The 12,446-nt window shown below is 38.9% G+C and overlaps 1 protein-coding gene across 4 annotated transcripts in view; it reads left to right on the top strand.

The window, feature by feature from the left end:
• RALGPS2 (Ral GEF with PH domain and SH3 binding motif 2) overlaps window positions 1-12,446 on the top strand; it is a 105,174-nt gene that overhangs the window by 38,226 nt on the left and 54,502 nt on the right. For all 4 annotated transcript variants that reach the window (XM_050306373.1, XM_050306376.1, XM_050306371.1 and 1 more), the window contains exons 6-8: window positions 4,743-4,832; window positions 7,666-7,758; window positions 10,447-10,573. In XM_050306373.1, the coding sequence (XP_050162330.1) occupies window positions 4,743-4,832; window positions 7,666-7,758; window positions 10,447-10,573 (310 nt within the window). The remainder of the gene's footprint in view (window positions 1-4,742; window positions 4,833-7,665; window positions 7,759-10,446; window positions 10,574-12,446) is intronic.

Here is a 12,446-nt window from a genome sequence, read left to right as displayed (position 1 = left end):
AGGTAGCGTGTTTGAGATTTATGATTTTCTTAACAATTTCTCAGCATAAAATCAACCTTTAAAGGAAGAATAGAACTTTAGCTTTCTCCACAATTAAAGCTGGAGGACTCCAGCTATGCAGTTGGCCAACCAGGTTTCAAAACTGTAATGCTTTTTAAGTAATGCTGTATTTTCTCTTTCAGGTGAAGTAATTCTACTCCTCTCATCTCTCCTCTTGTAAATGTTTAATAGTGTCCCAAACTTACAAGCTCTCTTCCAGATCTAACCTCTGTACCCAGTCTCAGACTTACAGACATCTTTGTTATTTATCCTGAAATCAGACCAAACTAACCTTTTCGGGTTGTTTTTTTTTTCCCTGTGAGTTCTTGAGTATTTTCTCCCTTTTCATGATTGCTCACATTCAGGATATGACCAAATCCTGTAACTTCTCATCAAAAACACACAGAGTATGTCTTAACCTTCTGATGACTTAAATCCTTGCCTGACCATGGGTTTTGGACCCGATTTTCCTCTTGACCAAAGAGAAAATGTTACACTGTAAACTTCTTGTGATCACATCATCTCTTGAGATCTGGGAGGGGGGGGGTGTTGGTTGAGGACTTGGGGGGTTTTTTTTGCTAGTGTTATTTTATTTTGGTGATGGTGATTGTCTTGCATTTGGTTGAAATTTTCTTAATACAGCTTTTCAAGTTGCTCCTGTTTGAGTGTACAGACTGGTGTAAGAACACCAATACTTGGCATATTAATTTCATTCATACAGCACTGATTCCAGCACTTACTGGAATTCATGGCAGTTGTCTCTTCCAAGTGATGTTAATTTTGCTGAATATTCTGGGCTGTTTTTGTAGTGAGGGCTGTGTCAGGCAGTTACCTCATCAAGGCCCCCACTTTTCAGCTGTTATTGTTTGGGGCACTTTAGACATACCAAAGAATTGGTAAAATGTGCTCAGTAGACAGAAGGAAGGAGGGGAAAACGTATCATGGGAATAAGGACTTCCACTTCTGGCATCAAGGAAAGCCTTGATGAGTCCTATTTGTGCATAGAAGGAGTGGAGAGGGACAGGGATTGTTTCTGCTCCACTTACCTGGGGAGGTTCTAAAGCTTAGTCCTCCTAAAATAAGTAATCAGGAAAATCACTGCAACTTTTGGCGTTCTCAAGCAGGAACACATTTCATCAAACTTCTGTTAACCTTTGAAATTTCACTGGGTTTAAATTATGCATTATGCATCTGTCTCTTCCTCCCCCTAACTTGCCAAAAGAAAACCATGAACAGCTCTCACTTCTCGAGTAAAGAGAATATTAAATCACTAAGAGCTTCCTCACAGCAGATTGATCTGCTGGTAGCATTTTGGAAGCAGCAGTGATTCTGTGTTTGCAGTCCGCTGAGGATGAAGTAGGGTATTTCCAGCATGAGTTATATGATAATTATATGTGGTGCCCGTAAAAACAGATCCAGTTCAGGGAAGAGGAATCGATCGAATCGTTCCATGCCAGGATTCTCTTGTTGTCAGGGAATACACTGGTACATGGTACTCCATAGATCTACACATTTACTAGTGAGTGTTGTTCATAAATATGTAATTTCTTATTTTTAAACTCCAATTTCTGCCTTTCTCCACTTCCTTCTGAAAGTGGGTTGTATACTTGCACACTGCTGCTGTTACTGGTAAATCTGTCAGGGCAAAGTTGCCAAGTTTACTGACTAGATCATTGTTCTACCTTTGAAAATAAACATTTATCATATGTTTCAGACAAACACTTTACCTAAGGTAACTGTTTGTGTAAAGATCACTATTGCTCTCCTGATTGTCAGATTATCTCTATTGAAAACCTCCTTCTTGAGGTTTTTAGTCAAGTGGAAATGGAACTCTGTGCTGCCACAGAGCTTAAAATATTAGAGAAATTAGTCAGCTAGATTCAATACACTGGACCAGTTTTAAAGCAAAAGATTCCACTTGCAAAAGGCAGATTTTGTGTTTTACTGGCTCTGGTTTTGGGGCTTTGGTTTTGAGGTTTTTGTGTCTCTTTTTAACCCAAATGCAAACATTATGTGTAAGAGAAGTTTGTCTTTGAATATTGTAGTGTTGCTGAATTGCCATGGATTTGACTGGGCCTATCAGAAATTAAGAAATGGAGTGGTGAAGAGGGTTAGTGTGCATGGAAGATACTTTGAAGAGAAAGTGAGAAACTATTAAAGAGAGGTTCTCAATTTTGGTTTCTAATTAGCACAGAAAGCACAACTAGTTTTGGAAGCAACAACTATGAACTTCAAAGCACCAGTATAACAAAACCAGTATTTCAGATAAGGCAAACATGAGATAATTTAAAAAGCTTAAGATGTGATTCAAGAACAGATATGTTCTAAAGTGAAGCCTGTTTTTCTGGGTTGACCTTAATAGGGAAGAATATAAATGTGCAATTATATGTCAAGGGTTGAAATGCGGTTTTGATCTGCTCTCAAAGACTGTGAGTCATCCAGCTGATGGATATTGGTAGAATAACATTTAAATGCAGTGAGAGAGGAGTTAAAGCAAAATAACCACAATGTATTAAACAAATACATAGGATTTACATGAAGAATTAATGGAAGGGTCCATTTGAATGATTTCTTTTTCAATACTTGGAATACATTAGGTTATGGGGGTGTCTAAAGATACCAGTTAATAGACAAGACCAGCCAAAAACCAGTGTCTGTGTTTGCTAAAAACACATCAAATCAGAGTGAAAGTGGTTGAAATGGAAGTGATGAAGTGGGTTTAATTCTGTATCTCCTGCTTACTCTGTCACTGAAGGGACTGGCTGGCTCTGAGCTCCGAAGGAAGTTTTGCATTTTCTTCTGGCTTGGGTTTGTTTTTTCCTGCAGGAGCTTGGGAGTGTTGGGATAGGCGTGGCTGGGATTGGGATGGAAACCAGGCTTCCTGGGATAAACAAGGGCACTAGTGTGGCACAGTCACTGTGAACTCTCACGGAAGTCAGGACCAACAGAGTAAATTGGTTTTTTCATCCTTGTGAAAATGCTTGAGCATCTTCTGGTTTGAGCAAGCGTTTCTCAGTCTGGGCTATCAAAGCATTCTCCTGTTACATGGACACTGTTAACCTGAAATCAAAGAGATTTGGATTTTTAAGGCATGTGTTGTCTCTAACTGAGTCTTTATGATACAAAAATCTATGTTAAAAATTTAAATTCCTTTGATCTTCAAAGGGAAGGTATCTCCTTAGAAACTCATTGGTCAGTCAAGGGGAAAAAGTTCTTTTTCTTAAGCTGTGTTACTACAGCAGAGCATCAAACTGAGGTTAAGCTTTTTTTTGACAGAATTTTGAAGTGCTGTCAAATATTTCATGTCTTCAGTACTTGTGTATTTTATTGATGAGGACAACACAGTTTATCTGGAGATAGTTTGCTTAAAAAAAAAAAAAAAAGGAAATTAAGGAAATTCAAAGAAAATGAAGAAGAAAGAAAGGAAACAGAAACCTGAGCTCCATGGTGAATTCTTTCCTGGCTAACACAGCCTTGGACAAACAGACTGAAGGAAAGTGTTTGTCATGTGAGGAGATGTTTGTGGGGATTTTTTTGTGGGTTTTCTTGTCATTCTTTCATTTTGCAGTTCCAAAGAGCTGTTGTGTTTTAAACATCCCAGTTGTCATCAGATCACTGTAACTTCACTGCAAATGTAATCATTTTGGGGGTGTGGATCCTCTCATGCTGTTTTTCATTAAGCCTGTCACACTGGACAAAGTGAAACAGGATATTTCATTTTTTTTTTTAATTGAAATTTTGGGCAGGAACCTGAATACACACACAGTGTTAGTTTACAAGAAGTTCTTTAGCATCACTTAAAAATCAAAGCAACATGACAGCTTGAAAGGCATTTGGGTATGAGAAGGTATCTTTCTTCCTACATCATTTCCAGCAGTTTTGTAAATAGCAGTCATGCTGTACCTTGATAAGTCATTTTTTCCTAACTTGTAGTGAATACACGAATAAAAGCTGCAGTATTTGTTACCATTGGCTAATTCTTTGCTACTGCTTTATTACAGTTATGAAGGTGTTTATTTCTTACCATTCTTTGTGGGGGCAGAGGGGAAGCAGAGAAAACAAAATATTAGAATGTTCACAAAACACTTTTAAAGTACAGGTTTTTCTGAGTCATTCCTGTAAGTATGAAGTGCAGCAACCATCCTTTACACGCACTGGATATAGCAGTGATTTCACACCCCAGGGAAGTTAATCCTGTCAGACTTACCCAGCAGTGTGGAACTGTGCTGTCCACTGGCAGGTGATGGGCACAGCCAGAAATGAGGGTACAAACTATAAACCAGGGTATAGCAGCGACTTCCTACCTTATGTTCCAGTGTTGCTCAGGATGGATGTTTTTTGAGGTGTTGGAACTGTCAGTGAACTACAGTCGAAGCTGTTCAGCTCATCTGAGAATTGGGTAGTGCAGCTTTGAAGCTGTGGAAAAGCAAACCCAACGAATATAACTCAGTTTTAGTGTTTCTATTCCTTCAATCTGTAGACTTCTCATAAAATTTCTTCGTAATTTTGTTTTCCTGGGAGGGTATTGTTTGAAGTTTGAGAGTCTTGCCATTTGGTTTGTAGTCTGTGAGATCTCACCCTGGAGCTCAGCCTGAAATCAAGGCTGTTTGCCCAGATTGTGCTTCTATAAAAATAAATAAAACTATTCAGTGTGTTATGTTGAAGCTCTGTATTTTTTAAAAGGTAATCTTTCTACCTTCTAGGTAAGCTTCTGGGTTGTTAGAGAGATTCTGCATGCACAGACTTTGAAAATACGAGCTGAGGTTTTGAGCCACTACATTAAAACTGCGAAGGTAAGAATTTGGGTTGGGAAAGGGATTCACCAAGATTAAAGGTTTTATACCTAGGTTGGTCAGTTCGAAAATACATACAGGGAAATGTTTTTCTGGTACCTGATTTAGTTTAATTAAGGTAATGCAAAGATGCTTTATTTGACATATTGCCTATTAGATACTATAATTTACCAGATGTGATTTCCAGTGTTGGTTAAACCAAAATACTGTGTGTGGAATCAGTTCAAACAGCATCAATCAGAACAGAAACAGTTTTTATATATGAACTATTAACTATATATATATAAAAAAATAGTTTTACCTTTACCATTGGAAGGAAAGGGTCTTTTATATTTTATTCCAGTTGTGGCATAAATAATACCAAGTTAATAAATACAGTTTCAAAAATATACTTGAATTCCAAAAATATTTTGGAGCTGTCAATCTTCCCTAAAACCTTTTGGACTGACACTCATAGGAAAAGGGTCAGCAAATCTCTAGTGATGTGTGGGTGAACCAGTCCTGGCCCTTCAAAGCAGAGTGAAACTTCTCCCCTGCAGTGAGAAGAGGGGGATGTTTTCCAAGTTTTTGCTGTCAGTTGGTGGGTGCCTGTTACTACAGCTGAGTGCTGTGACCACCTTGGGTTACCTGTCACAAAAGATGTACAACTTATGTCAATAATTTTGTATTCAAATGCATTCCTTGTCTTGTTTTTAATGAAATAATATTTTACTTCTGTAGCATTTGACTCTAAATTTTGGCAAAGCAAGCTAATTTTCCGTGCTCTAACACTTAGATAATTGAGCTTGGCTCTACCTGGGAGTTGTAAAAATCCCAGTAACAAAAACCAAGAAACTTTTTAACTTGCTCGCTGTGTGTGTTATCTTGGCTTGGTTCACAAACAGCTGCTGACAGGGAGGTTCTGCAGTCAGTGCTGTTTGAAGGATTTCCTGTGTACCCCAAAGCTGGTATCAGAGCAGCTTGGTGCCAGGGGTCACACTAATGAACTTCTCTGCAGAGAAGCTTTGAATCCACTCCACAGTGAATTCTTTGTGCTGACATCTCTTGTAGAGCTCTCAGTCCTTTAATGGTATCTCATCAATATTGCTTTATGCATGAACTAATTGGACCTGATGGTTGCATTCCCCCAGCGTTCCCAGGCTATCCTGGTGGGTGATGACTTCTGTTTCAGTGCTGGCAGCAGCTGGGAAAGCCCTTTTTTCCCTTTTTTAATCAGCTACATTGTCCTTTAGGACAATGGACTTTGCCTTGTTTGGAGTCCCTGTGTGAGTAAGAAGGGTTATTGTGTAAGTGGAGGGACAAACTCCAGCAGGACCACTTAGAAGAATGGTAGAACTATGGTACAGGACAAATATCCACCCCCTTCCCACCTTGCCCCACAAAATACTGATTGCCCTTTACACGTGGTTACCAAAGAATCCTCCCAAGAGAGGATGAGGAGAGGGAAGCACTTCATCAGTAGATGTGGGCAGACTTCCACTGTCAGTAGAATCGTGGGGTGCTGAGCACCCAGACTGGAATTGCTCTTAAGGTGCCATTAAAAGCAGCATTTCTGAGTAATGCCCATGAGTGCTTTGCCCTATAGGAGCTGTAAGAGAGAATCATTTGCTCTGCTCCAAAACTATTATCCAGAAAACCATCCTTGCAGTATTGCTTTCATCCTCCCAAATAGAAGATCTCCTTTGATATTCAGCATTTATTCAGTATTATGTTAGTCCAGCTGGTTTTGTCCTGTTACCTCATGAAAGGCCTCCTAAGAAAGAAAACTTGGGTAAGCTAAGTTTCAAGCAGGAAAAAAAGACTTCCACCATTTTGTGAATAGGAAGGGTTCCTTATTTTTTCTGTCTGGAATCCTGACCTGCCTTGGTGACTGCTCCAGATGTGTTCAGCAGGATTTGCAGTACAGTGGTTGAGTGTCCATTTCCCTGTATCAAAGTCTCTTTGTTAGGGGTAAAACCTCAATTTGTGTGCACTCTACCAAAAATGCCTGAATGTATTTTGGATATTTGGGTACTCATGCCTACCAGAATAATTGATATTGCAGAAGAGGTTCAATAACAATTTTCTTCCAGACCATTTTTAAACTTTTGTGACAGTACCAGGTGACCAAGGCAGATTGATGGTGCTAGGGACAGAGGGAAAGAAAAAAGGAAAGGGAGGGAAATTCCAAACATGTAAGAAAAAACACTTAACAGCAGTGTTTTGTAGAGAGTTTTAAAGCAAATTCCCTTACCCTCATGGCTTCTCTACTCAGTTTTGATCGAGTTGTTGCTTTCTACGGGTTAGTTGTCATACCCCAAAAATTGTCCTTCAGTGAAAGGAACACTCCAGGTATGTGGCTTTTGGAATTTAACTCCTTGATTTCATCCTGCAGCAGTATTATCTGGGTGCTTTGTTGCAGAGCCTTGGTAGCTGCATAAACTTGAAGTACTGCCATGATGACATCATTCACCACTGGGTTGTCCTTTCTGGCATGTGAAGTTTTAAAATGCTGTCAAATGCTATGAAAGGAATTTGTTAGGCTTGAATGTCAAAAAATTTCTGGCATTTGTAATATATTACTCAAGATGTGTGTCTGTATAGGTATTTTTAAGGGTTCTCAGTGGGCTATGAAACAGGTAGTACAGTCTAATTCAAAACCATGTAGATACAGTAATGAAAAATTAGGAGGTGCCATAAAAGTGGTCTGGATAGCACAGCAGTTCCCCGTAACTCTTCATTTAAGAACTTGCCAGCTTTCCTCATTTTTATGCTATTTATTCTGTAGCCATTATTGACAGTACTTGGAATGTTGTTTATTGTTGCTGTACATGTATTTTTTTTTTGTCCTCAGAAGCTGTATGAGCTGAATAATCTCCATGCCCTCATGGCAGTGGTGTCAGGCCTACAGAGCGCTCCGATCTTCAGGCTGACCAAGACGTGGGCGGTAAGTGGAGCAGCAGCACAGCAGAGGGGGGTTGAGTTATTCTCAGGAAAATACAACATTCTTCATTTATCCGTAGGAAAACACAACACTCTGTTTTCAGGGATGCAGTAATTATTATGGATAGTTTTAATTTTATTCTACTGCGTGCATAATGCTTCTAGTTCCTCTGAAGTCTATGGTTTCCTCTTGGATATATTTTTTCCATTCTAGCATAGAAATATTTTCCTTTGAAAAATGGTTCCCTGCAGATTCTGCTAAATGCAGAGGCTTCTAATTTGACCAGAAGCTACTTTGTATTTAGTTGCTGGAAAATTCTGAATGCCAAAGTGGGTCATACTTTAATCATTTAGGGGTTTATGCTGTTGGAATTTTTCTTTTGCTATGGAGAGCAGATGTTCAGAAACTCTTGATTCAGTTGCCATAAAGAGATTTGTTGTTTCTCTGACCGATAACTAAATCTGTCACTTATTCTTCAGAGTTTTCAGAATTATTTTCATAGTTAAAACTGCATTGGACAGTATATTTGTAGTTCTGCATTTGCACAGTTGTGAAAGAACAGTGTTCTTTGGAACCGTCTTTATTTGACTTCCGTTATTTGACTGGTATTAATATAATTTTTATGTGGTATCCTTGATAAGAAGAATATCAGGAATTACTTTTGCTCACTGATGCCTCAGAGCTTAGAAAATAATCCTTGATTCAGCCATACATTGTGTAGTTTTCCAGCTGTTTCAGATGAGCTGTGACATGAAGTGTGCCAGAAACATTCAGGTGACTGAAATACTCCTGTGCAAGGGATGCATATAAATAGATCATTAAAAAGAGGTGAAAATTTTCACTGAACACGTGTCAGCACGTCCTTGGATGTTACAAAAAGTGTTTCTTTGATAACTGCATGATAATGTTGTTCAGTTGATAAACGTTACCAAAACTGAATATAATCCACTCCTGCTGGGATACTCATCTGGAATTCTGGGAACATTTTCCAAATGCACAGTTAAGTAAGACATTGCTTCTCCATACCAAAAACTTTTGTTTCTCTGATGTTGTCATATCAAGGAGCTGATGCCTCAACAGTTGTACATAACTGTGATACCAAATTGACTTTTAAATCTCTTTTTGTACGTGACTCTAAATAAATGTAACTGTAACCATAAATCAAAACCAACTATATTAGTTACTACCATGAGGATGCCATTCAGAACTGGGAGTCCCCAGTTTCTCCTCCTGCCTGGTTATGCCAGTGTTTGCACTTAGGAGGATTATTTGTTTGATGTTGGCATGTATCAGTGTTTAAATTTTCCCCCCTTCTGACCTCTGAAATGCCAGGTAACTTCTCCCCCATTTCTGCAGGTGTTTGATTTCTCATATAACCCCAAGCACTTGCTTTTCCTCACCTTACATAAAGCTTTACAAAATCAAAGTTACAGGAGAGCTCCCAGCACTGTGCACTACAGACTGATGTGGTTGTCCTTCTCCTGGAGGTTCAGTTTATAAATTCTAGAAATCATTCTAAGCATTTGGCTTTCTGTGCATTAAAAGCAAGAAAAGGCACTTGAAGCCATTACTGGAGTCAAGTCATTTGAGGAAGTTATGCAGTAACTCTCCAAAACCTTCCTCAGGGAAGGATTTCTTCTCCATTTCTGAGATGGTTTGTAGCAACCCTCAATCAACTCGACTTACACAGTCAAGAAAAGAGCTGCAAGTGTATTCATCCCCTGCAAAATAAAAAAAAAAGGCCACCTAATATGGTTGGAATCTCGAGTAGAAAGGAGCCATTAAATATTTGCTTGGTAATCTAATGTTCCTAAAAAAGATGAAATTCATGTCTTCTGACGGTATGTCTGAATTTGCCTCAAGTTTGTCTCGCCTGTTGCCTGCACACACTTTCAACTCTGGAGAATAATAAATGCTGCTTTTAGTGTGTGATTTGCCCCATTCAAAACTGGAAAAGAGTTGTGAACCTTGCCAGGAAGTTCACAGAACAGAATACTCAACTTCTCTCTAGTTAATGTAAAGGAATTGTAGATGACCAGTGAGGATTTGGGCAATGGAAGCAAATAATCATTAAAATCTGAAGCGAGGCGAGTCCTACCCTGCTCTACCAGCACCCTGAAACCTCATCACTCCTTTCTTGCCTTTCAGAAAGGTTGTGCTCAGGGTTGGCACACTATAACTAGAAAACAAACTGCAATTTAGAAGGGTCCAAGTCCTTTCCTGATGCTGTGAACTGTCAGCCTTAGCTTTCATTGTCTCTGCCCATGTACATCTCTTTAGTGTTCTTTGCATCCTTTGAGCCCAAGAGACAGAGGAAGAAAAACTATTTTTAAAAGAAGCAGCTCTAAAACTGAAGAACTGCCAAGTGGGTCCTTCCTTGCCCTCACAGAAACACCTTTAATGTGCTCTGCACTTTTCTGCCTCCATGCAGGAAGTGGAGGCATGGTGGGAGTTGCCCTGTGAGCACAGGGGGAAGTCACACAGGGTCAGCATGTCACGAGATGATCCAAAGAGCCTGCTCATTCTGGTGGAGTAAATGCTGCAATTCTGAGGCAGTTGTATTAAAAAAAAAAACCCAGCCAATAACAACAGCAGTGGACAAATGGAGATGTGTGCTTATAAGGATAAAAGAGAAATCATAATGATCAAATTTAAGCTTACCTGGTTTTCCCTTCTTCTTTCTTTCGCCAGTTACTGAGCCGGAAGGATAAAGCCACCTTTGACAAGTTGGAGTATGTGATGAGTAAAGAAGATAATTACAAAAGGCTTAGAGACTATATCAGCAGCTTGAAGATGACTCCTTGTATTCCCTATTTAGGTAAGTTGGAGCATATTTCTCCAGTAATTACACAAACAAAACACCATCTTTTAGGCATTCATGAAACTGTTTCAATACTTCATTAAAGAGTCTATAACCCCAGTTGATTCTGGGTACTCTCTGTATGTGGCAAGACAGAATTTCAGCAAGAAAATACCTGTTAAACCTCACAAACACTTCAGGTTTTACATGCAGTATCAGTTTGCTAGGAAATTGTTTTCCCACATGTTGTACAAATACGCTGATTGACTTCTGGAGAAGTGCTTAAATTGTTACCCCTGCTAGTGCCCTTACAGCTAAATACTTGACTGTTATAATGATGAGGGCTTTTAATTTATGAGATGCTATAAATCACCAACCTCTGAGATAAATAAATGTACAGCTTGGGCTTTGGGACATGCTAAAATCTGGAGATATTGCTGCATTAGTTACACCAAGGTGACTGGTGTAAGAAACGGTGTTGTTATGACTGACTCAGCTTTATGGAGTAATTATTAGTAAATTACATTCCTGAGTATCTAAAAACCAGATAAATGTGTTTGATATGCATTTGTTTTGTTGCCAGGCTAATCTAGTGTTACTTAAAGTAAGACATTAAAGTAATCAGTGTGCTTTTTTTTTAATGTAGCTTTTGTTTGATACCTTAAGATGTTGGTAGTCACATAAAATAAAGGAAACGTGTATCCACTTTTTGGTACTTCTGCAGGTATGAGTAGCTCTTACACCTGAATTCCAGATGACTTCTTGTGGTCACTGAGACCTCTTAAACTGTAATGTCTTTGTTCCTGCAGTTTGATACTTCCTTTACTCAACTGGGCTGTTAACTTTGTCAAGATTAACAGGTTGAATTTTTCATGCTTTGTACTTAAATAGAAAAAAATAGTTTGCTGTGAGGAACCAATAGTAATTTTAATGTTCCTCATTCAGGACCTGATTTAAAGGGGGCAGAAAAACAGCCAAACCTAATGTAATGTGATTAAACATGTAGCTTTCCCATCATGTGTACACACACAGCATATACACATGGTCCACAGTTCTGAAATGCTTCTGACCTTCCAGATGCTTTTGACCCACGTGCCATGATTTTTGAAACATGGAGCCAGGCTCAAGTTGTTTTCTTGCTGATTATAAAGAGTCCCAAGGCCAATTTGGGAAGCAGCTTTTTCAGTTTTGTTTAGTTACAGCTATTTTCCCCCGGACAGTAGAAGCTTCTTGGTCTAACTTGTGTATTAGAATAAGCTTTGGGCTTGACTTGAAAGTTTGAAGTGAAATATGTAGTTATTTTCTATTTAGAAGGGAGGAAATGCTCTTTGCTGTGACCTGCTGGAATTAAAGGATGTGTTGGGACCTGGCTTCATGTGATATCAGTTCTTACCAGTGACATAAAGAATGTTCTCAAGCCTTTTTTAGTTCTCCAGAGGAAAAGCAAATGCCCACTGGTGCACTCTCTCTAAAATTAATTGTGAAATGAAATAAGTGGCAAAAAGAACAAAATTGCCTTGAAACTGCAGTCATGATAAATCTGTATCCATCTTGGGGGATTGAAAATTGAGTCCACGTTTCTTCATTTGATCAAAACTCTGGTTTCCATTAAGACCTGAGTAGATTTGTTATTTCTCAGATTTCCTTTCCAAGACATTTTTGCTCATGTGAGAGTCATATGGAACAGAAGAAACTTCAGTTGCTTGGTTTAGTTACTGTTTTAAGCTTATCAGTCTGGGTTACAATTTCTGGAAGGAATACTGCTGCACTGGTCATGGAGGCTCCTTTTGGAAAGTCATGAGGGAAAGTGAGTGTATAAAAGAATTTCAGCTGCAATTCCCAGGATCAATGTTTTACCCTTCAGAGGATATTTGGGTTACCCTTATGCAAC

Source organism: Myiozetetes cayanensis, unplaced genomic scaffold, assembly GCF_022539395.1.
Source record: "Myiozetetes cayanensis isolate MyiCay16 unplaced genomic scaffold, myiCay2020 scf12, whole genome shotgun sequence".
Lineage (NCBI taxonomy): Eukaryota > Metazoa > Chordata > Aves > Passeriformes > Tyrannidae > Myiozetetes > Myiozetetes cayanensis.
The sequence above is the reverse complement of the archived record's forward strand: the minus strand, read 5'-3'. Positions and strand labels throughout refer to the sequence as shown.